The sequence below is a fragment of the Erithacus rubecula genome (assembly GCF_903797595.1).
Source record: "Erithacus rubecula genome assembly, contig: SUPER_Z_unloc_2, whole genome shotgun sequence".
NCBI lineage: Eukaryota > Metazoa > Chordata > Aves > Passeriformes > Muscicapidae > Erithacus > Erithacus rubecula.
In genome coordinates, this window is record NW_027635860.1 from 4,067,305 (window position 1) to 4,093,449 (window position 26,145).

The 26,145-nt window shown below is 37.3% G+C and overlaps 1 protein-coding gene across 4 annotated transcripts in view; it reads right to left on the reverse strand.

Annotated features, from left to right (window-relative positions):
- Positions 1-1,551: 1,551 nt before the first annotated feature.
- SPIN1 (spindlin 1) overlaps positions 1,552-26,145 on the reverse strand; it is a 59,630-nt gene continuing 35,036 nt past the window's right edge. For all 4 annotated transcript variants that reach the window (XM_079331013.1, XM_079331015.1, XM_079331016.1 and 1 more), the window contains exons 2-6: positions 22,065-22,293; positions 14,617-14,665; positions 9,184-9,437; positions 8,006-8,239; positions 1,552-5,292 (exon numbers count right to left, since the gene is read on the reverse strand). In XM_079331013.1, the coding sequence (XP_079187139.1) occupies positions 5,093-5,292; positions 8,006-8,239; positions 9,184-9,437; positions 14,617-14,665; positions 22,065-22,116 (789 nt within the window). In that variant the 5' untranslated portion in view covers positions 22,117-22,293 and the 3' untranslated portion in view covers positions 1,552-5,092. The remainder of the gene's footprint in view (positions 5,293-8,005; positions 8,240-9,183; positions 9,438-14,616; positions 14,666-22,064; positions 22,294-26,145) is intronic.

The following is a 26,145-nucleotide window of genomic DNA, read 5'->3' on the forward strand; positions in this document are numbered from 1 at the left end:
ATCCAGTGTTTGAGGATGAATAATTCCTTGACCTATTCTTACTTCTCCTTTTAGAACGCTACAATCTTAAATTCCTGCAGCCCAACCTCCTCCAAAATATCCTTACTGAACTTTATCTTTTCCAGAAAACAATGAAGTCATCAATGGCTCCACTGCTTACAACATGAATATTAAAAAAAATGTCAAAATAAATAACTCACTGAGCAAAGAGCAACATTTTTTTTTTTCCCCTAAAAATATAACTTGTTCATATGGGCAAGGAGGAGCCTGACAGATGTGAAAATACAATTCAGCAGCATTAAAGCAATAGCTGTGAATAGGACCCCTGCCACCCTTCAAGTTTGAGGGACATTACTGTCTACAAACACAGACATTTAAGCTGCTTGTAAGTGAGCTTGCAAGTAGTCAGGTCTCAGGGGCAAATTCATTACTGCAGTGATAGACAACAAAAATTCTTTGCTTTTATAAGGCTTCTCTTGTTTACAGAGGAAAATGCCACCAACCTGAGGTTGATTTATTGGTGGTAAAGCAGAAAAGGTTCAGGAATTAGTCTCGACATGTTAGTTCTTGACTACACTGTTTTTAACTACAATTAAACAGGTTGATCACAGAAATAAACACCTGCTTTTTGTAGGTGATACTCCTGCTCCAGCAAAGTCTTAGACTCTCCCTAATCACAGATTTACACAACATAAATCTTCATGGGGACCAGTGTCAGGGGCAACAGGATACAATAAACTGGATGCTGAACTAATGGAGGATGCTTGGGTATGCATGCTAGCATACTCCATGTTCTTCAGTATACAACTAAATGAGTTTAGCACCAAAAACATGTTTTAGAATCACACAATCATTTAGGTTGGAAGAGATCCTTCAGATGATTGAGTTTGACTGTTAACCTAATACTACAAAGTCCACCACTATATCACATCCTTTAAGTGTCATGCACCCTTTATTATCAGCAAAGAGGTAGTAAGAAAGAAAATCTATTCAATATGGAAAGACTACTTTAGTAATTTAACCACATTAAGTCTTCACAACAGCTTACAAGACTTTAAAAAATTCCACAACATGGTGATATTATTTCCTCTGCTCATTGCCTCCAAGCATCTTTATTTTTTATCACCAATAAAATACACTTCATTAATTTTTTTTTTTTTTTTTAATTCAAGACAAATGAATGTATCCCCAAAACACTGCCAAATGCTTCTGCAGCTCCCCACTGCCGAGATATTTTGTGTGCTCTGGAATAGACTGCTTCACAGACCTGCACAGCTCTAGGCGGGGCGGTGGGTGTGTTTAGTTAAATACAATTTAACAGTATGCTTTTCCTTAGGCAAGTTCCATTTCACCAGCACTTACAAGTTTTTTGGAAAAAATAAAAATTTGGTTTTGCAAGCAAACATATTTCATAGGGCAAGTATTGTAACAGCATACATGGCTCAACATTAAAACAATAAATCCTTTCAGTCAGAAAAATGAAGAAACTGCTTCTTCATAATCTGAAATCACATCACTATGTTTAGCTTGTGAGAACAAAGTTTACAGGCATAAGTTGCACATAAAGGGTTTATTTTAAATGTTTTAAGGATAGAGTTACATCATAATTATAAAAATTACTTACAGAATTAAGTAACAATTTAAAGTGTTTATACTTCTAAATGCAGAGAACAGGGAACTGTCTACATTGTTCAAAATAAAATAAAAATAAAGAAACCAAGCTCTAACGATGAATTAATTACCTAATTTAAAAATGTGAACACGAAGACCTCTGAACTATACACATACCAAGAACCATCCAAATTGCACTAATGATGTAAAATACAAAAAGCACAGCATTTTCAAGGAACCAGAAACTGTTTTTACCCTAATTCTTTTCCCTGACGCAACTAGTAAATTATCTTTGAAGATAAAACCCCTACATTTAAACAATTTATTTAAAGAACGCTTCTACCTATTCCAATAAAAAGAGTTTTCCCCATCTCTACTCCAACATAGCTTAGGGTTTGGCACTCAAAAGAAAGAAGAAGAATGTAGTGTTCTGCTATTCAACTGAAATTTTATTTTTTCTTTAACAGAATACATGGTCCCTTCAAATGCTGTATGACACATACAACTGGAAAATTACCTTCCGTTGGCACTATGCTCGTCTCACCGGTGCATTTAATCCTACTAACAACCATTAAAACAGCACAATAAGCAAATTCACAAAAAACTGAACACAAAATAAAAACAGAACAAAACAAAAACCTAAACATTTTAACATGCAACTTTAGTTTGTTACATTGAATGTTCTAACCCTCTAAGCATGCAAAAAAGGATGGTCTGCATTTAAGTTGGGGTTTTTTTTTTTTCCCTTTTAAGTTTTACATGGCAGCCTGACATCACACACGCACACACACAATATACAACAACACTACAGCAGGTAAATGTGAAAGGTGAGTAACTTTTATACAAAGATCCATGGCTTGTGCCATCACAAGCCCTATGTGATTTTGGAAAGTAATGTTGAACCCCTATAACAAGGAACCAACATTTAGTTACCAGGGTAACGCAAGCACTGCATGCAGATCTGAAACATGAGCCTAAAACAAAGCCCAAAGCAGATGGGCAGGGAGTGGAATTAGTCTCAAGCCTCAAAACTGTGGTTTAAGCTATCAAAAAAAAAAAAATTAAAAAAAATAGTAATAAAAATAAAATAAAAGAAAATACCCACGCAACAGACAACGGGGACATCAAAAAACAACCGTGAAATTTACAGTTTGTAGATTGTACTCTAATTGTCAGAATACATAGTGTATTCAACTGGCTTACAGAAACCCCACAAATGCAAGCCTAATGCTGAAAGTGTTCCAGTAGACCTAAACCTCAGATATTTCAAAACGAACCTCTTATTCCCCAGATATATAGCCCCAAGTTCAGTGTACTAGGTTATTTGTGTGTCTCGTGTGTAATTAATACACTCACTCATTCCTGTGCCACAAATATTGACTTGGGCTCATGGAGCCAGGCTCAGCTTTGAGATTTACATGCAGGACTCTTAAGAGTCAATAGAAAACACAACAGATCTGCAGGATGAAAATACTTGTGTTGCAAATCTGCTCACTTTGTTCAAACACAAGAAACATTTACGACTCAGGTACTTACTGCATAAGAACTGCATCGAGAAGCTATTCACTGAAATACAATAGCCTGCCTTTGGTTGCCCATGATGAAATACTAGACATAATGCAATATAGTAGCAATGGACAAAGAATTAAGGTATCATATTTATACGGAGAGTATTTATTACCATTCAACAGCATAATGAGGCACAAGCCTTAAGGCTAAAATATGAAATCAGGCAAAAAAATCGACAGAAAGGGGCTTAAACCACTGAGTCCTCTATATCAAGAACACCCACAACAGAGGTCATCTGCACCTCTGTCCTCTAATTAACAGCACCTCTCCTGCATTCTTCCACTAATGGCACACAGTTGGATATCAGAGTACTTGTTCCTTCCATCAACAGTATTAACTGTCTTCACATTCTGTACTTCTGTGAAGCAGTTCTTTGAAACTTGCAGAGCTCTGCCTTACTGTAACATGACAACCTTGTTGGTGCGCTGCATTGTTGTTCCAATTCCATTGCTTTTAAAAGCTGCCACACTTAAGAAACCCTAATTTTCATGTACAACTATCTTGCAAGATTATAACCATGAAAAGATTTTGCAGTTGTGGGCTGCTATTTACATCCACAATCTAATGCAGATGACTGAACCACTGAGACTGCCTATAGCTTCCATTAGATAGTACACAACTGGCATGCAGAACTCTAGTGTTCATAGAATGAAATTAATGTTAACAGCATACCTCAAAGCAAGTACAATGTACACCACAAAAGGCAACAACAGGTTTAAACTGTAGATTTGTCCAGACACTCCTTATGTGGAAAAGCCAGAAAATAATAAACTGGGAAGATGCTTTCTTGAACCAAAATGATTAAAAGCAAACCAACACAAAGGAATGCAACAGACTGAGCAGAAGGCAACAAATGCTTCTCCTTCTCTAAAGTTACATTTTCACTGTAAAGGGACACCCCCTCCCACTTCCCTGGCATGAGATTGTATTTACCATGTAAAATATTAACTACTGTTAGGCTTCTAAGTCCACACAAAAACATTCAGGTTGCTAGATTTGATATTAAATGAGAGACTACTGATGCCAATGTGTAGCCTAAAGTCTTCTGAAGTAGCATATATACTGTTAAAGTTGTGGCACCAAGCACTTGGGTTTTGCTGAGAAGTGTGTATAACAAACAAAGAAAGAAGTACAACATTTAGGATTGAAGGCAGCCTCGTTGCATGTATTTTACGTTCCTACAACTTGTAGATATGGGCCATTAACCTGCATATTTTAATGAAGTTGTTATACAGATTAAATGTAATTTTATAGTTTAAAGCCTTTTCACTGAAAGGTGCGTAATCCAAACACTTGTTATCCTACTGCCCTGTGACTAGTAAAAAATAGACAAGCATTTCCACGCACTGCAAGTTCTTAAAAAGCTAAATTTGAAATAAAGTGTAGAAACACAGCAGATTGATGTTACTTAGGTTAGGCACTCCTTGATACTGCACAAACTGCATGAACCTTTCAGAAAAGTCACTTCTGTCCCAACCCTGAAAACAAGGACTGCCAGTATCCAAGAAATTAAATTTAATGTTACAAAAGAAGGTGTATCAAAATATCAAACTACACTTGCATGTGGCAGTTGAACAAGTGAGTGCAAGATTGAAGAAAAAGTCAAAATCTATGAAAAAATTTAGATTAATGATTACAATACTAGATCAACTTTACACAGCTTGAATTTGCAGCTGTTCTTTGCTTTTAACTCCCTCCTGCCCAAACATACTGACTTCCTTCAAGAAAAGGAGTTCTCTTACACAAAATGTGTCATGTTTGTATTACTCAGAACAAAACAGTTTTGCTGGCAGAGATTGTGGGTTCGCAGGGACATTTAAGCTTTCGTTAAACTGGAAAGCAGTCAAGTCTTTGTGTCTACAAATTTTACATTTAATAGTTCCACAAATTTGGCAAAAGTTCATGATGATGTCTAGGATGTCTTCACCAAATCGTAGACATAAATATGGAAATCATCATCAAACTTGATGAAATAGACAGATGGTTTGGCTTCAACTTGATGAATGACCATGCCAGTCCTTTTCGAGCCATCTTCTTTGGCATATTCCACTTGTTTGCCTACCAGGCTGTCCACAACTTCACCTGGTTCCCGTTCTGCAGGAGGTGAATCATCTGTAACATAAACCCAATTTGCTTTAGTACACATAAATAAAATTTTGCACTATGGAAGACAACTGCAGAGTCTTTTGTAAAACTCATACAAAACAATTTAGAGTTGTAAACAATTAATCAATTTCATTCAGACAAGCACCTAACAATTGCCATGCTTTTAGGAGATACTTGCAGAGAAAATTTCAAGCAATACTATCTTCAATTTTACTAAGAAAAAACCAGCATTTTGGTAAGAGAAGTAAATTTTTGACAGGAAGGTGCATGCACAACTTGTCAGAAATGGCTGTAGATAACTGAATTTAAACAATAAGCAGAAAAAGGCATTGGACCTCCTTTGCAGAAAGGCAGCCTAACTTAACTTCCCTCTTTCCATACACATTTATTCAAAGGTTCAATGCATGTATTTGACTGCAATGAAAACAGTAGCACTCATCAATGGGTAGTACTACTGCAGTGGTAGTACTATTACTGAAATAGTAGTAGGTGTAAACTCCTTATTAAAAGGGGCTACTTGAACAATTTTGGTGAATTCTGATTGTATTATTTTCCTCTTTGGCAAAACCTAACCAGACAATCCCTGTGATAATCTTGATAATGAAAGGTATGATTTGTAACATGCCAAGTGATTGTCTACAAGCCAATCACAGAATAAACATGATAAAGGGTAAAAAGTACTGTATGAAGAATGGGAAATCACATCTTCTTTCTCAGCTTCTCTTCTTTTATTCCTAGTTCAGATAAACTTGTATTTTGTATGCCACTGAAAAACTTTCTAAAGCAGTTGTAATATGTAATGTAATATTCTCATTCTGGAAATCATAAGCTTTTAAATTAACAACTTTGTTACAAGTTTGCATTAAGAATCCCATTTTATTTTCAGTTTTGAGAGCTGTGAAAGAACTCTCAAAGAAGGGAAAAAAACCCCAAAACAACAGGGAATTAATAGATTACACTTCATGAATAAATGAATGAAGAGAATTTACACTTAAACATTCTTCTGCAAACAGAAGCTTCTTTTTTTGTTTCAGTTCCTCTACAAATGCATTGTCCACATAGTTATTATCCTCTTAGTTTTATACAAAGACTCTTTCTTGGCAAACATACAAGTTCAAGTCCTAAATTTTCACTTAAAAGTGTGGACAAAGTTTTAGTATCAGCTCCAGCAATACATTTTTCCCTTACAAAAAGAAAAAAGGTTAAAACAACTTTATATTATTTGGTCTCCCCACATATGCAGAACCTATATTTGAAAATGGACAGTATCCTAGAAATTTTATTTATAACATTATGGCAAGTTCCACCAAGTTTACAGAAGCATTTTCAGATATTGTAAAATCTGATTTAAAAAATACTACTCCAAAATACTAATATCCAACTGTTGGCTCAAGGACATGATTCAAAATATCTGGAAAGCATCCACATTCAGGGAAGGAAGCAAATATTTATAAGTGTTTAGAAAATCAGTAAGCAATAATCTTTTGGTGAGCAGAGAGTAAAGAGCACTAAAAACAATTAGAATTTAAATGGAAAGAAAGCATATAAGCTTTTCCTACTCTCAAGGTGGAAGAAAGCAAAGCAGACTTAAAATACATTCCTAGTCCATGTTGGTGCTTGATACAAACAACAAGCTATTTTAACATTCAAGTCTGAAAGACCTTGCTTTTTTTCTTTAAGAAGAGGAAGGTGACTATTTTTTCAATTAATATCCGCCCTTCATTCTTTAAAAGCATCATAGATTTTGTTTTTAGCTAGGGGCATAGGTGAGGGTAATCTAAACATAGATCATTAACACAGAGGTTATGGAAATAAGTACCACTTTTTTATGCTGCCAGTAGATAATTACCAGTGATGCATCTGAAAGAAGATAAACTCAACAAATAACTAATTGATTAACTGTAGTGGTTGACTACGTAGTGCTTTGCATATGCATTAGTTACAACTAATTTCCTTTAAATCTCAGATAGCTTCTGTCAAAAACAGTTTTGTTATACAGGGGAAGTAAACATGAAGTATTCTTTATAATCGCTTTCTTTGTATTGACTATCTAAATCCATAAAACAATACTGATTCTGTAAAAATCCTTCTAAATTAATAGAAATCCTGAAGAATTCCCATTCAAAATGAGAGGAAAAATACTAAGAGGAAATATTTTTCTTACTAGTATGCTATAAAATGTGAGAGAAAAAGAATTTTAGAAAAATAAGTACTTATTTCCCACAAGCAACTACTCAAGACGTTTTTCATAGTGAAGACACAGCTCAGTGAAATTGTTCTTACTATATTAGTTAGACCCAAAAGATTCACTCCCACAAGAACTCCCACTTCAGACACAATTCAAGAGCCAACCCCACAAGACACAATACTTCTATAAGGAAACAGCACTGAAAGACTTCCAGTTTGTTAATTTCCACTAAAAAAATCAAAACATATAATCTTCACTTTATGTGAAGTAGTATACCCATATTTTCAGCAGAATTAAGAATAATTATGAGAAAATATTACCATGCATATGTCACTGCTAAGAAAAGTTAAATATTTCAGCAGTTAACAAATGTTCTTTGTTGTACTATCACATATGTTAGTTGTGATACTTAAAAAAAATCAAATGGAATAACAAATATGCTTGTTTGTCAGCTCTCCTGTCCATAAATGAAACGTAGCTAAACTTTAATACAAAAAGCCACCAAAAGAAAACAGTAACTGGCCTACTTACTTGAATCAGGCATAATGCGAAGGTCACCTTCTTTATAATCATCTAAGAGCTGGTACATGTACAAGACAGGATCTTTCTCATAGGTAATATAAAACCATGTGTTCATAATAGGAGCTCGAGCCAAAACCATCCCCCTCCATTCATCTTTTGAGCCATCCTCTGTCTCAAACATATGTTCCACAGCTTTACCAATCATTGTGTCTGCCAGGTGGGCATCACTTATTCGAGACGAAGCTGAAATGACAGTATTTCAGAAATTCATTCAAAAGCATGGATATGTATCTTTGTAAAAAATAATCTTTATGCTGATTAATTTAGAAATCTGATTGACAGTTAGTAAATTCATACAAAGCAAATAGTGCTAATTCCACAGTGTTTAGTGCTGTAGAACTAAGAACTTCAGAATGTAGCTAAAACAACAATGAATTCTTGTACTCCCTGTGATTAAACAATCATAATACAAGCTAACAAGAGATCAATCGAGCAGCAAAGACTCCAGACTTGTAACTAGACACTGGAAAGAGAGAAATAGAAAGAAAAGGCCTATCTTAGAACAGTTCTATGATGCTATTAATTCAGCTTTGGGATTAGGCTCCTCCTAACGCCCCCCCTACAGACTGCTACCAATTCCTTTGCAGCTAGAAGAAGCAGCAGCTTTTTCTATTTATAAACTAGTGTTTACTTCAGCAGATATCAAACATAGTGGATTGAAAAAACCTCAGTTTAACAATCCAGTGCTAATTCTGAAAAACAAAAAGCATTATTACTAATCAGGTTAATTCACTTAGAAAATGTCTTCCTGCCATTATTTTAAGTACATGGCGGTAAGTAGAACAAAAAGTGTTAGACACACAAAATAGAGAACATAGTCTAGATAGCTTAGAGTTGAAATTTTAACAGAAATATCAATGTTAATCAAAAAAACCACAGAATGCACTGTATACTACTTTAAAGACAGAAGACAGCAACTGTACTCACTAGCATCATGATAACTTGTAGAATAGAAAAAAAATTAAAGCATTTAGATTACCTGCCATGAGACAAAAATGAAATTGACCAATAACATTTAAGTGGTCACAGGTTATCTTTGGGGAAGTCTGGAGGGATTAGTGGAAAACATTTAGTGATAAATGTCCACAAATATGTACCTTTATTTAGGAGAAAAACTCCAAACTTACCAACTCTGTCTGGAAGAACTTCAAGTGCTGAAACTCTTTCATCTTTGTGAAGTTCCAGTCCATAAACACAATCAAATCCATCATACTTTATGAGATAGAGTGAGGGATTTACAGGAACTTGATCAAGAACTGTGCCTTTCCATTGTGTTACAGGTCCACTCCCTTCTTTCCATCCGTGCTGTATCCTGCAGCCTACAATATTTCTTCGTGGCTGAGAAATAGGTTTGCTTGGTCCCACATTGTTTCTATGTTTTCTGTACACAGATACAAACATTAATATTAAACAAGTACATACATGCTCAAAATTCTACTTCAGAAAATAGCTGTACGCTTTTACACGACAATAGATTTTATAGCTTAGTACACCTTATTCAAATTAGGACGTAAGCTTACCACACTTTACTGGAATAAAAGAAAAACGTACTTAAAAGTAGTGAGACATTTCTAATGTGCTATTTAAGGCCAGTTTTCTAGCAGTAAATTCTAAATCTAGTTTACTTAAGCCAAAATACCTGTTCTATTCCTTGCTACACTAAATGTCAAGTGAAACTCACCTGATCAAATCTCAAAGCATAAGGTTAGCTGGCAATATTACAACTTTACTATATTGCTGCTCTCTGCAGAACAGTAAACAACTCCTTCCCAGGACGAAGGAGTCAGTACTAACATTATGTGGCTGACTGAAATTCTTTCAAAATGTTTGTTTTCCCTAAACCAGACCTGTTTACACCTAAAGAAAATTTAGGCTCCTTCATTTACAGGTAACTTTTACTCCAAGTATTTTTAAAGACAGATGACAACAACAACAACACTTCCATATTTAGTATGGAATATTCCATGTAATGTAAATGGCCATAGAAGGGATGCTCCTTTATGTGGAAAACAGATGAGGTAAATTTTTTGTCCTTCTTATATTTTCATGGAATTGGCATGGAAATTCCCTCTGGTAAGTAACAGTTGCTATTCTCATGAACGTTAATGTAAGGTATTTGACAACTCCAAATGACTGAAAGTGTTATACAAATTTTGTTTTATCCAACTATTAAAAACATAAATTAACAGTTTCTTCTATTTGGGTTTAAAACTAAGGGGCATTATGAAAATATACAAAATTCTCTTGGATGTCAACTAGTTGTAAAATAATTTTTGGCTACTACTTGTAGCATACACCATTTCAGTGGCAGTAATATATGCACGCAACTAGCTTAAAAGTAACATCTAATAGACAATCAGTTGCAGAAGGCAATATTCTTCCTTAGATTAGAGATAGCGATCAAACAAAAAGTCTCCAGGCATGATGAATGCTTTCATAGAAGTCCCTATATGATCCAAAAAAATACAGATAATAATCATACCACTGGAATCTTGGAAGCAATATTTCAGAACAATACACGCACAACATGATATTGGAATATTTAATGCTGTATCATAACTGTAATCCTAACTATTTAAAACAAGATACATAATTAACTTCATTATTTGTCCCACCTCCAGACTTTAATTCACCATGAAGATCTTGGCAAGGGTGTTTTCAAATTTCACTTTTGGTATCATTTCAGGTTTTCAAAGATCAGACTGCAATTTTGCATTCCTATCTTTGATAGCACAGGTAACTGGAACAGGTTGGAATTCCTGTGAGTAGAGACTCTCCCACAAAGCAGGTTCTAATTTTATGCAAAAACTAGAATACATTTTCAAATTCTAGTTCTGCTCAAGTATATATATATGTGTTTCTAATTGTAGTGTCAGTAATAGCTTACTATTACAAAACAAGGCTAGAAATTTGGTTCTCAGCACAATAACACTGAGTTTGTTTTGTATTAGATTAATTTAATTAGTGCTAATGGAACACTGCCTCATTCTGAAGAGAATAAAAACAACCAGAAAAAAAAGAAGTTTCAACTGACACTGCTTTGTCTAATTTAAGCAGTTTATGTTGCTCATCATTTCATTTTTGAAAAATATTATAATGCTATTGATATTCAACCTTAAGTAAAGTCAACTTTACTTTCTGCCTACAAAGCATAATCCACTTTAATATTTAATTTGGAGCAATAAGGCAAAAAGCTTTACTCATTCTGAAAAAAGATGGAAGAAGACAACATTACTGAGTTCATCAGGTAATTACGTTTAAAATGAGCAAAGAGCAATAGGAATTTAATTACAAGTCAAGTACCCCCTAGGTATACTTGCAGTTAAAATTTTTGTCTGAAGGCATTACTGAACAGCTGCTCACTTCTCATTTGAAGTGGTTCATACTCTAAGAAATTAGATATTTAAACTAATATATTACCAGGGAAAACTTAGTTGAATCTGAACATGGTAAGAAAGCAAGCAAAAGTTTCCAACTATTAATTAGTAAGTTGTGAATGTACTTCCACGTAAGACAACCAGGTAACCATTGCTGCTTTCTGCAACAGTGTGGCATTTTTGTAATGAATCAAGTTACACAAATAACCTCCTGTGATGCTCTACGCAGAAAGTCAAATTTTTCCTTCTTTTTCATTAAAATGATCTTTAAAAGTTCCACAGACATTTGCTCTTGAATATTTGAAAACAATTAGACATGTAAGACATGAAGCCAGGAAAAACAGAAAGTAGCAAGTCCTGGAAATAGTTCTTGACACATCAGACACATCCTCATTATAAGCAGCCCTTCAATTCCCAAAAGTTTCTGATCCTCTTCTTTATCTTGGAGGCTGTAAGCTGTTAAGTAAAACCTGATGTGAAGAAGTTTCATTATCAGAGCCAGATACTTTGGAAATGTTCTAAAGACTACACAGCCAGAAGGAAATCTGCCCAGAAGTTAAACCTGTGTTTATATGGTCCTTGCACAAACTTCAATTTGGCAAATGCTACCTGAGAAACAACAGGTTTTGCAGGTATTGCAGAACTGCAAAGGACTGATAGCAGAAAAATCAGCCATTGCCAGAGATTTGTGCTTAAAACACAAATTAGCATACAGAAAAACAGGAATAGCAATGCCCAGTATCCTATAAAATTACCCATTTAGGTTTGGTTGGTGATTGTTTTTTATCCTGATTATGTCATCTCAGAAAAACACACAAGGGGGAAAAAACAAAACAGAAGGAGGAAAGAAAACCACATATCTCAGATATGCAAAACACACACAACTGTGAAAAACTGGAATGAAAACCATAAAACATAGAAGCAGTACAGCAGCAGTAGTCAAATGCTTTCAAATCTTTCATGGTACAAAACAGAAAAGTTATTGAAAATAGTATACAAAACTTAATGCAACTGTGATCTTATTAGTATCTATGATTAATAATAGAATGGTGATCAGAAAATCGTTATTAACTACTTTTCACAACATTGAAACTATGAGGCACATTAATTAAGACAGAAGTTTTAAAGTGCATTCTGGACTCCTTCAAAAGTAAAAAAAAAATAATTCAGTTGTGAATTTCAGCTCTAGATGCTGCAGAAGCCAAGAGTATGTTACCTTAAAGTGGTACCAAAATTTCAAAGTGTCTAAGTTCACTTGTAGTTAAATTGCAATTATAACCTACACTTGGAAGACTGAACTGCCAACTACAAGAAATCTGGAGAGCCGATGAAGAAAGGACTGTTTCATACATGTGCTAGATCTTGTGCTACCCTTATACACTAAGGTGGAAAGAATGACATCTGTAAGTTTACTGACTGATCTGATCCCAGTGAGGTCAGCTTCATATTGGCAGAGATCACCACTACCCACTGACAGAGCACTTGGAAGAACTGTTCAATAACCATGGGAACCATCTCCAAAAGGCTCAACAGTTCACTACCATTCAAAGAGTTCAGAAGGCTTATCCATACTTCTCATTCTATCACAACCTCAATTACTGAGTCATGCCTTGTTTCTTCCTCTGCCACAAACCTTCTGAAGCAAATCTTTAAAATCTCAATGGCCTTTGTGGGCCAGTAGACTTCTTTTTCTTTTTTCTTAAATGTGGAGTTAACTAAACAAATAGCTAAATGAGTGACAAAAGGAATACATTACTAACTCATGGTATATCATATTGGCTCAGGGTAGTATCAGCATACAGTATTACATTGTATTCATATCTACTCATTTATGGTAAACTATAAATACAAACAACATTCTACTACTCTACCTCCATCTCAGACAAGTCAGTAAGCAGCACACAAGAAATCATCTTGGCTTGGTACAAAAAAAACCTTAACTAAATAATAAATAACTGAACTAAGCTAAATTAACATAAAACTAAGCTGGATGCTTAAGTTAAATACCTCAGAATCATGTCACTTAAGGATCAAAACTTCTTATGTCCCACAAAGCCTTTATGCTAACAAATTTACAGCCTATTTAGTTATTTTTAAAAGTGTATATTAACACAACAATAAAGACAAATCTAGCCACCCTCAAGTACAAAAGGCAACCCACCTCTGATAGTCTTCCCATCATACACTCCTTTCTCTGAGCGGTTGAAAGAGAACAAGAGAAATTAAATTTTAACCAACTCTACCTGCCCCTAGACAAATAAATGTTTCTCTTTGCCTTCTATGAAGATAGACAAGAATGGATAATGATGAGCTGGTGGAAGGTATCAGAGTAGTTTAACATCAAGTGCTGTCTCTGGGAAATAGTTAACACTGTTAACAGTGATCAACTAGATTAATTCTGGAAAATACACCTGGCCAAACAAATTTGCTTGTGGTTGATACACACTACATGACTTTACACTTACAAACAGCTAGTAACAATTTAAGATTCCCAGTTACCCACCTTATATTTCTCTCACCCGATATGGTATCTTGCTGCAAGACACTAAGACCAATTGTTTTCAGAAAGTTACCTCTGCTTTCACACAGCTACTCACTCACCAGTGTTCACCTGCTACTATTTAAAATGTTGAAAATGGAAAAATACATGCCATGAAAGCATAGCAACAGCAGGTATCCTTCCTTCACATACTAATAGTAGCTTCCTGAGTACATTCTTTATTTTTAAAAAATGAAAATTCTTTTCCAACACTACAGTTATAGTGCATATATGATTAGATATATCTCAGATTCCTTCCCAGCTGAGTTCTTAATAAGCATGATTTGCAGGGTTTTTTTGACCTGGTGACTGCATGAACTCTGTGTCAGAGAACAGACATCCTACAAGAGACATGGCTATGTTCAGGCTTGAATATCCTTCCCTACAGATTCCAGAAAGAAATTCAAAATTGTATTCAAGAAAAATATAATATTAACAGTCAAAACAATATTTGAAACTTTATCTGTGGGGTTTTCGCTCATACTACCCTCCTGAAAGAATTAGAAGCCTGACTCTATACACATATACACACTGAGTATTATTCCACAGTTTTCAAGAACAGAGTGGAACAATACAGATATATTTCTAGAACAGTACTTCCCATTACTGAGAGCTATTCTTTATTAAATATATTAACAACTTACTTGTGGGATGTTCTTTTCTTCATCATGCTGGCAGACACTCCTGCATGACCTACAATATAAAAGATGTTGAAATTACTGAAAAAATTATTTAAAAACTTATATAAAAGCCTTAATATTGAATGCCAAAATATAAACAATCCGAACATTTCATGCCATGATTGATCAGTGACCTGCTAAAATGGGAAAAGGCTCTAGAGAGGGAGACATTGGCTATGTGCACATGAAGCTGGGTGGGCTGACCTTGGCTTAGTGCCAGGCACCCACTAAAGCTGCTCTATCTCTTCTCTCAGCTGGACGTGGGAGGGAAAATATAACCAAAGGCTCCCGGGTGAAGAGAGGGACAGAGAGGCATCTTTCACCAATTACCATCACAGGCAAGCCAGGCTCGATTCAGGGAGTATTAATTTATTACCAAGCAAGTCAGAGTAAGACAATGAGAAATAAAACCAAATCTTAAAAATACCTTCCTCCTAGCTCTCCCTTCTTCCTGGGCCTAACCACTCCCAATTTTTTTCTACCTTCTCTCTCCCAGGTAGCACAAGGGGACAGGAAATGAATGAATGAGCAATCAGTTCATCACATATTGTTTCTGCTCCTTCTTTCTTTCTCCTCAGTTCTTCCACAGGGGAAGAACTCCTCTCACTCCCCACTGCAGTGTGGGGTCCCTCCTACAAGAGACAGTCCTCCCAACTTCTCCAACATTAATCTGTCTCAGGGGCTACAGCTCTTCACAAGCAACTCAACTCTGTATCTCTTACACACTGTGCCATCCTTCTGGAACAGACTGCTCTGCAGTGGGCCCTACCACTGGGTCACAAGTCCTGCCAGCAGACCTGCTCCAGCATGGGCTCCTATCGCATGGGGCCCCAAGTCCTGCCAGAAAACCTGATGAAGTGCAGACTTCCTGCAGGATCACAGACTGCTTCAGTCACATCCACCTGTCCCAGTGTAGGGTCCTCTGTGTGCTGCAGGGGCACAGCTGCTTCACCGTGATCTTCACCATGGGCTGCATGGGACCCTCAGATCCCGTGCCTGGAGCACCTCCTCCCTCTCTGCACTGACCTTGATGTCTGCAGGGCTGCTATGCTCACATAGTTTCATTCCTCTCCTGCAACTGCTGCAGTGCAGAATCTTCCCCCATTCTTACACACAATAACCCAGAGTGACACTACCACTAGCACTGATGGGCTCAGCTTTGGCCAGCGGCAGGTCCATCTCGGAGCCAGCTGGCACGGGTTCTCTTGGACAGCAGAAAGAGAAGCTTCTACCTGCTTCTCACAGGAGTCACCCTTGCACCTTCCTGATACTTTGCCATGCAAAACCAACACAGAAGCTCAGTGAAGAACACAAGGAGTGACTGACAGCAACTACTAAAATGGAAGTTGAACTAAACACAATAGGGATAACAGTTGCAATGGTCAATCAGCAGCAGTAGGGAATTAACAGGCTGTTCTAAGCTTTCATCCTTGACTTACTAAAAGGAGATGTCAATACACATCAACCTGAGTTAGCCAGACCAACATTACCTGTGCCTAATAAAGCACATAAAAAACTAAAAATAAACAAATTTTTACAGAGAGAAAAATTCTGCACTCAACCCAGTGATAATTTAGGATGAATATGAAAAATAGAAAGCTTTTAATAAGATGAATTGAGGAAAAGGGAAAATCAGGCTTCTGCTGGTTTTTAGAAAGCTGCTTATGAGCAGCCATGAAGACCTCAGCAGAGGAAATATGCAAGAACAAAATGACAGAAAAACACTTTCAAAGGAACATGGTATATAAAAGGTGATGTGCACAGGTAGAAAAATCTAAATTAGTAATTAAAATTATAACTGTAGCCTCATATCACAGCCAATGGCCACCTTCATGGGGATAATTTACTAGGGCTGATTGAAATAGCCCCTATTAAAGTAATGGCTGATGGTGACAACCTGGCCAGAAGGTATCTAACTTGATCCTGATTCTCCCTTTCTCCCTCACTTTACTGCTTTTGAATGGTATGGAGTTAGAATTTCTTCACAGTAGATTGTTTTGGTCTGTTTTGGATTTTTTGCTTCTTGTTTGCCATGTCTAAAACAATCTGGTCACAGTGCAGGATTGAACCATATGTAACTCTAATGCCTCGCGTTTATGTACAAACATGCCTAGAATTTTAACTAAGAAAGCTTGAATGCTTATTTAAAAAAAAAAAAAAAAAAAAGTAATTTATTAAAATCCAAGAAATGTTCTTACAAAAACGAGAAACTTCATTACCAGAAGATGAACATATGTACTTTACATTTTGCATTTGTAGATAATGAGAGAAAAGTAAGATTTCGGCTTAAGTAATTCAAAGAAAAACACAATACAACAACAGAATGATGCAGCACAAGAATTTGCTTCCTGTTCACCACTCAAGGACTCTGGAACCTGTGAGTAAGAAGGGAGGTATGAAGCATTCATCTTCCAAAGTCAAGAATAAAAACACTAGACTGACACAGAAGTAAGATTTACTACAGCATTTGCAATAAGTAAAGAAGTTATGCTGATCTCTGGGAATGGGATTTTGCTGTTTTCTAACGTCTCACTTTGGGATCTTTAAGTTTTTTGATAAGATTCAACCTGTGCACTGATGTAATGAGCTCTATACCAAAGACAACACAGACAACTGAGTGCTACTCATCATCTTAGGTCAGCCAGTATTTTAAGAGTGCTCCAAGCTTAGTACATGAAATAACGGCATTTAGATGCTTAATAAAAATATCAATAGCAAGAATTTGAAGATCCTACATTAAACACACCCTTGTACCAACCAGATCCTGATTTGCCACAGTTTGCCCTCCTATTTTGCACTGTCTGAATTCAGATAGGTCTCAAGGAGATGCAAACTCCTTTTAAGGATGAATCAGGTTACACTATTCAATTGCTTGGCTGCACAACTGTAACTCTGCAACAAGTTTCTGTCCTCTACAGCAGCTCTGGACATGGGGACAGAACATCACAGAATCCTTATGTTTATTTGTCGTATTCTGGTAAGAAGTTCAAAATCAGAAATATCTGCCTCCTGACTTTTTCTCAGTCCTTAAGAATTGAGAAGCTGGACATAACCCAGCCATGTGCACTCACAGCCTGGAAAGTGAAACGTGTCCTGGGCTGCATCCAGAGCAGCGTGGGCAGCAGGGGAGGGAGGGGATTCTGCCCCTCTGCTCTGCTTTGCTCTGTGAGACCCCAACTGGAACCCTGCACCCAGTCCTGGGGTACCAGCACTGAACAGACTTGCTGGAATGAGGTCACAGGAATTCCACGGAGATGAGTGGAGGGCTGGAGCAACTCCTGCATGAGGAAGAGTTTGGATTGTTAGGCCTGAAAAGAGAAGGCTCTGAGGAGACCTTATTGCAGCCTTCCAGTATGTGAAGAGGGCCTATAAGAAAGATGGCGACTGACTTTTTAGCAAGATCTGTTGTGATAGGACACAGGATAATGATTTTAAAATGGAGATGATTTGATATAAGAAAGAAGTTTTTCTACACTGAGTGTGGTGAAATACTAGCACAGGTTTCCCAGAGGTGGTGGCTGCCCCATCCCTGGAAGTGTCCAAGTCCAGGCTGTATGGGGCACGAAGTAACCTGATCTAGCTGAAGATGTCCTCGCTAATTGCAGGCATTGGACAAGATGACCTTTAAAAGGTCCCTTTCATATCAAACTATTTTATTATGATCAAGAGCACAGAAGCATAATTTTTTGTAATGGAAAGTGACCACAACCTCCAGTTTCTAGACAAGAGCAACAGAATTAGGTACTTAATAGTTATATGGTATTTTTCCTTATGTTTTCTGAGGATCATTAATTCTGCTCCTTACAGGAAACCCTTAAAATTCGACAGCAAAACTAGAAATCATGTTTCTGAATATTTCTGCTTTACTCCAGACAAAGATAAAGGGTATGACAAGACTACAAGACTTAAAAAAAAAGAATAATTCAAGATGTTGGCTTCAAGGGCAATATATATGTCATTTCAGCTGGGGCTATAGGAGAATATGAAGACGGATGGGAGAAAACTACTGGCAATGTTTTGCTTGTGACATGAATTGGTACCCTCCATGCAATCCATGAAAATCAGACAGGCTCTTCAGAAAGCAGCAACCATATTTTACTTCCCTGAATACTGCATACAACAAGCAGCAAAACTTAGATGTTTTTAACTTGTGCTCCAGAATTATCTGTGAGAACAGCAGTAATTCCACTCTGTATCTGGAGACTATTTCAGAATCACTTTCAGGGACCTAAGAAACACTTAATGGTGCTGATTCACACCTAGTTGAGATAGTATTGATCAACTCCAACTTAAAAGAGGAGGGAGGTCTTTTAACTGAAGCAGGTCAGAAGTACAGACATAAACCAAACTCTAATTCTGCAGAAAAGATTTCACTGCAATTCTAAGCAATTCACATCCATGATCTCTTTTCTTAGTTCATAAAGACAATACTAAAGCAATTTACACTTGCTTTTACAGGTGAAAAAACTACGAATGCTCATATATGACTCAATCGTCATATGCTCATATATGTGCTAAAAGTCTTTTTTTACTAAGAGAGTACAATTTAATGTTTTTAAACCATCCAGTAAAGGCTTTATAATTGCTCCTGTGCATCACGCAGTCTAGTAGGATTCTGTATCTCTGGGAGAACACCACTAAAAAGGACTCCAGAGGACCACGCCGTTCACTTACACAGAATTAAACAGGTGATCATTAGATTCAAAAGGGTCAATTTTATCAATACAGGGTAATCACATCTTATACTACAATTATAGTGCATATTATTTTTCTTAAAAGGCTGTATTTCTCCTGTATTTGGGACAGTAATACACTAGAGACACAGGCAGGCACACTGCCAAGAGCACCTGTATGATTCACAGAAATCATGGAAAGCAACTCTATACTTCGACAAACTCCTAGACTCTATAGCCATGTACTCTACTGTTGTGTAAAAATTTCCTTCTTTTTCCTTCTTTTCTCTGTCTTCAATCCGACCCTTTGTTTCCCAAAAAGGAACTATGTACAAAGTACATTTCCCAGAGAGAGATATTTCAAAAGCCTAGATATTATAAATCACATGTACCCCTTCCTTTACACCTACTTTACAACATATAAAAGCATTTCCTTCCTAAGCAGACAGATAGGACAGCTGAAAACTGGCTTTGCCAAAGATGCTACCAACCTGTAGTGTAACTACAACAGGACAAAATCAGAAAAGGTTTTGTTAATGCATTAAATTTTGCCTACATGACACTATCACTGGTTTATCTCTACCTCCAGACTTTTTTTTGCAACCTGTACATGATTCAAAAGCCTCCAGAATCCAGCAATTTTATTAATTTACATCATTAACGTATCGAATATAAAATGCATAACTATTTCCACTCTTTCACTGTGTCTTTTTTATTAATGTTTCCTCCTGATTAAGGCTGTATTACTGCTTCATTATTCAATTCCAGATGACAGCAATTTTATAGACAAGACTTAAGATCCTAGTTTCTACTTAAGATGTAGCTATTCTGGAACACTATGTGCTGTTTGTAAAGTTTCTAGGCAAGTGGCAACCACCTTTAAAAATGGAAGGTAGTAAATAAGATATTTGTATCCATAATACTGTAAAGCTCAGCAAATGTGACTTGAAAGTTACTTCTTTAAGTACTTTTTTATTCTTTCACAGACCCTCTTAAGGTTACGTGGTTCAGCCCTATGATGGGGGAAGTGACTTTTCACTAGATCAAGTTGCTTAATATCCCTGTGACTCCTCATTTCCAATGAGGAGTCACTCACATTTGGGCTACCTGTTCCTGTTTCTCACCATACTCATTGCAAAACATTTCTTCTATATACTCAAACCTAACTGTACTCTCTGTTTAAAACAATTACCCCCGGTGCCATCACTGAAGACTGGCAAAAAGCATTTTCCTGTCTTTCTTGTAAGTCCCACTTACAAGAAAACAAAGAGGTTGCACTCCCTGGAGCCTTCTCTTCTCCAGGCTGAACAATGGCATCCCTTAGCCTTTACTCATGAGATGAGCTCCAGCCCTGTGGTCACTCATGGCCATCCTCTGGACCTACTCTCTCTCAGTTTGAAGCCATTTTCCCTTGGCCTGTTATTACATGAGCTAACTCCTATTCAACTTTCTTTTAAGTCTCCTTCAGGTACTTAAGGCAGGCCATAATTAGGTCACCTTGAAGCCTTCTCTCTCCAGCTGAACAACCACAGTTGCTGAAATCTGTCCTCGTGAGAGTGGTGTTCCAGGTCTCAGATTATCTTCATGGTCCTCCTCTGGACTCACTGCAACTGGTCCATACCATTCTTATGTTAGAGGCCCCAGGGCTGGATACAGTGCTCCAGGTGGTGTCTCACTGGAGTGGACTAGGGAGGCAGTAACACCTCCCTCAACCGGCCTCATGCTGCTTTTCATGCAGCCCAAGATGTGCGAGGCCGCTGGGGATGTGAGTATAACCCTGATGGGTCATGCTGAGCTTCTCATTTGCCAACATCCCTGAGTCCTTGTTAAGGCTGCCCTCAGCCCATTCTCTGTCCAGCATGTATTTGTTCTTGGAATTGCCCCAGTGCAGATGCAGTGCCTGGCCCTTGGCTTTGTTGAATGTCACAAGGCATGCAAAGGTCCACCTCTCAAGCCTGTTCAGGTTCCTCTGGGTAGCATCCCTTCCCTCCAGCATGCTGACTGCAACACGCAGCTTGGTGTCATCAGCAAACCTGCTGGGAGTGCACCCAATCCCACCATCCCTACCACTGAGTAAGATGTTAAACAATGCTCCTCCTAATACTGACACCTGAGGAGTTCTGCTCATCACTGTCTCTATTTGGTACTGAACCAACTATTTATGACTTTGCACTGGATCTCTCCTTTGAAACCTGTAGCTATCACTTGAAAGGCAACTGCATTATTATTGGAATCAGTACATGTTCCAAGTAAATGACAGCAAATTTTGACATAGTCTCAGGTAAAATACAAATTTGAAAGTTTCCAAAGGGTTACTCAGAAATCCTCCAGTATCACTTTGAGTTTTCAATGAATCAAACGTGTATTTGGAAGCACCCAAATCTATCACTTAGGTATTTAAAAGTTAACTGAGCTTTCCCAATTACACTTGTTCAGCTGGTTTCTTGAGAATTTAATAGAAGCTACAATTCACAATGGTTGGTGATAAAAATTATGTTGTTTTAATACCTTTCAACACAATACAAAATAGGAAGGTCAGATCTGTACTGCTAAATTTATGTTTCTCTTTTCAAGCCATGATGTTCTAGAATAAAAGTAAATTTTCTTTAAAGCACGAATGATGATACCTAAAATCATTAGCATCTGCAGAAAATCATTAACATATTCTAAGAGTCAATAAAGTAAGAACAGTTTTTATCCATTAAAAGCAAAGAAAACCATCCAGAAATAACACCTTACCTGCATCAGCTCTGGACCGCTGACCTGGTGATTTTCCAAATGGGGTCTTCATTCATCTGTGTTTAAGTGAGCAGCAAAGCTGCTGGACTAGGGTGAAAATCCAGTTCTTTCCAACTTCCAGGATATCTTCTTTTCAGTCTTCGGATAAGACAACCACTTATTAATCCACCATTCAATGAAGAACTTGTCCTTCCTCAAATGTAGAAGATGCACTTTCAATTACAGTACTCTGAAAAACAAAACACGTAAAGTGTAAGTAGGTTGATTTTGAAACAAAAGTTTCTGTTCTAACCAAGTCTCATTTTAATGCTTGTTTTCATAAGCAATAGGGTATTCCTTCACATTCTGTCATTCTAAAAACATTCAGCAACACAAGACATATACGGCCAAACAAATACAAGTGCTGCTACTTTATCTCCTAGTCACAGTGAAGTACTATGTCACTGTGTCAACTACAAAGAGAAAGAAAAGATCTTAAAAACCACTAAGCTTAATACAGGGAAGTATGACTACTAACTTAGAAGACACTGTACTACCTTTACCAGGTTAAAGCATCAAGCAACTCTTTCCATTGGTTAGAAATAACATGCTTCTAGTCACATAGCAGAATAACTTTACTTCACAGAAGTTAAAAAAAGTATGTTGAAAAAAATGCAACACAAAAGGTTTTAAAAACACTGATTTCACTGCAGCAACTGTTCATGCTGGCAATTTGTTGAGCAGGTTGAGAGTTCATAGATCTGATGATTCATAGATCTGTTTAAGTTTCTGGCAATTCTTTCCACCTAAGATCATCAAATTCCTAGAGTATTTAGTCATCACATTCCTCTAGATAAAGGAGGTGAGGGCAGCTTTTTAATACCCTTTTCAGGATTTAATTACAGAAATTTTTGATCATGTGAAAAAACCCAAAGCATTACAGGTTAACTTATTTCAGAGTAACATTTTGGGCCAGAAGCATTTATGGGTAGGTAGAATTCACTACTTCAGTGCTGTCCACAAATAAGGTGAGATCAGGTAATTTCCTTAAGAAAGGCGACGGCTAATCTGTGAGAGACAGGGCCTGTCTAATCTGTGAGTCAGTACTGTTTTCCCTCTTGTACTTCAGTTTTGGAAACTATTGTCAACTTTCACACGGGGATAAAACAAAAAGAATGCCCCTAATTAGTGATCCAACGAGGCAAAAAGTGTAGCTTAAGCTTGTGCCTTACTAAATCAGGGAACATAAAGGTGACATACCTTGGGGTATGGTAAAACCATTATACAGAAAAATGCATTTACATTTAACACTTGACAATTCCTTCATGGATTGTATCTATTACCTTCTTGGAACAATACAACAACAAAGAGCAATAGACCTAGGAAAAATCAGTAGGGAGAAATTTGCAGGTTTTTTTAGAAAGAGCTAACTTAAGACATTCACAGTCAGGAATTCATAAGAACTTGTGAAATTAAAAAATTATTTACATAAACTTACTAGTTTTTCCATATTTCATCTCATCCTGAAATCTACCAGTGTATACCGAACTATGACACCATGGCAAGAATATTTAACAATATTCTAATAAGAAGCAATTAGCTTTCTTAACTATTATTTTTTCTACTGAACTCAGATGTATTAAAATATATTAATATAGAAGCTTCAGAGATTATGAAAAACCAACTCTAAATTCGTAGCACTGCTGTAACATACTGCCATGCTCAGTCTCAAACATACAAGAGATCAATCACCAGAAAAGCTATTAGCTGAGAAATAACTGTAATCTTGTATTATATTTTCTGATCTAAAAAACCCACAAAAATAAAAAACAATCCCTCTGAAACATAAACCAAGTCACCATCACCACCTCCAAAAATTCACAAAATGTGAAAATTCTTCAGATTTAGAAAGTAAATTTTTAGAAAGTAGTTTTAGAAAGTAAACCCCTTCACAGTAAGCTGTTGAACTGTCATTCAAGGCAGCTATTTTGTAATACCTGTATTATACATTTCCTCCTCACAAAATTTCAATTAATAGTAAAAATATAAAGTACTTGATATTTTGATTTCACTGCTTATGTAGTCATGTGTAGAAAAATAAATAAAAAACCACAAAAAATATGATTTTCTACCATTTTTGAAAACACAATATCCCAGTAATTACTATGTCCCAAATTTGAAACCAAGCTTCAGAGACAGGAAACGTATTCCTAATCCTTTTAAAGTATGTTTCATTTGCTAGCACTTAATAAAGTGCTTCACTGTACTCTTTATATGGACACAAGGCTACTGAAGTTAAAATCAGATCCAGCTATTTAAACTGATTTTCTAGAAATGTGTTACCAGTTCAAAGGTTTACTGAAGATGAAACTTGTGTTTTCCTAACACTAGCATTCCAAATTCAATTTACATTTCAGTTGCATAGTGACAGTTCTGAAGATACTAACAAGGAGGCATAAAAACTGATTTCTTGAAAACTGATACACTTTGTCCTGGTTTGAAGGACAGGTGTCTGCCAACAAAGGTGGGAACTTATCTTTGAAAGGGAGAATGTAAACCCCCTCCCTCAAAATTTGTATAATTTTGAAATTAAGGGGCTCTCAGGCAAAGATAGGGGAATTAGGAATAACAATTCTTTACTAGGAAAATTAAAATAGAAATACAGTATTACAAAGAACAATCCCAACCCTGACAGTGTCAGAATACAGCCTGACACCCTGTCAGTCAGGGTGTTGGTGGCAGTCCCATTAAATGGTGGCTGCATCTTCCTACAGTGGCAGATGTGGTTCAGTTGATTCAGTGGTCCTGTAGAAGGGTTCAGCCTTCCTCTGAAGATCCAGAGATGATGTGGAAAGGTCCAGCTTTCCTCTGGAATCCAGTGGAAAAATGGTTAACTCACGGTCCAAAATCTGTTTTTATCTAGGCAGGAAAGGCTTGGCTCCTCTCCCTGGCTGGAGCATCTCCCAATGGGATGATGTAATTTCATCAGTCATCCAGTGGGACTCAAGGCCCAGCAACAGATGATATCTTCCTGGAGTGGATGGGTTGTGGAAAAGATAAAGATGATTGCCTCACCCTGTCCCAAAGATGGCCCATTAGCAGATGGTGTGTGCCACAGACATACGGAATCACTACCCCACCCAGTTGTTACAGATGGGCATAGAATACACACTTCTGGCCACATCAACCCAACACATTATCCACCCCTTATTCTATTACCATCTGCATAATGAAAACCTTTCACACAGTTCTCACTTAAGATTAGGTTTCCCTGCGGCACTCAATGGGTTTCCCCATCTTTCTGCATTACCCACCAAGTGTAACCAGGTCCTTGAGCAAAGACAATCCCACGGGTTTATCCTTGCCTGAAGTGGACTAATCCAAACAGTCTACCCTAAAATACCTTTCATATGTACTACAGGGACTTTATCTCCATCCACTGTGTGCAAGGTTTCAGATTGGGCAGGACCAGCTCGATCAATGGACCCTCGGGTGTTGACCATCCAGGTGACTTTTCCTAAATTTGTTTCCCAATTCTTGAAGGTTCCCCCACCAAGTGGTGGCTTCCACCATGGTCAGCACGTGGCGCTTGCCTTGGCGGGTCTGAGGCAGTGTGATATAGTCAATCTGCCAGGCCTCTCCGTACTTATATTTGGACCATCGTCCCCCATACCAGAGGGGCTTCACCCGCTTGGCCTGTTTGATGGCAGCACACGTGTTACAGTCATGAATAACCTGAGAGATGCTGTCCATGGTTAGATCCACCCCTCGGTCTCGTGCCCGCTTATAGGTGGCGTCTCTGCCCTGATGGCCTGAGGCATCGTGGGCCCATCGAGCCAGGAACAGTTCTCCCTTGTGTTCCCAATCTAAGTCTATCTCTGAGACCTCTATCTGTGCAGCCTGATCTACCTGCTTGTTGTGCCTATGTTCTTCATTAGCCCGACTCTTGGGAACATGGGCATCCACATGACGGACTTTCACTGGTAGCCTCTCTACCCGAGTGGCAATGTCTTTCCACTCATCAGCAGCCCAGATTGGTTTTCCTCTACGTTGCCAGCCAGCCTTTTTCCAGCCAACCCCACAGAGCATTGGCTACCATCCA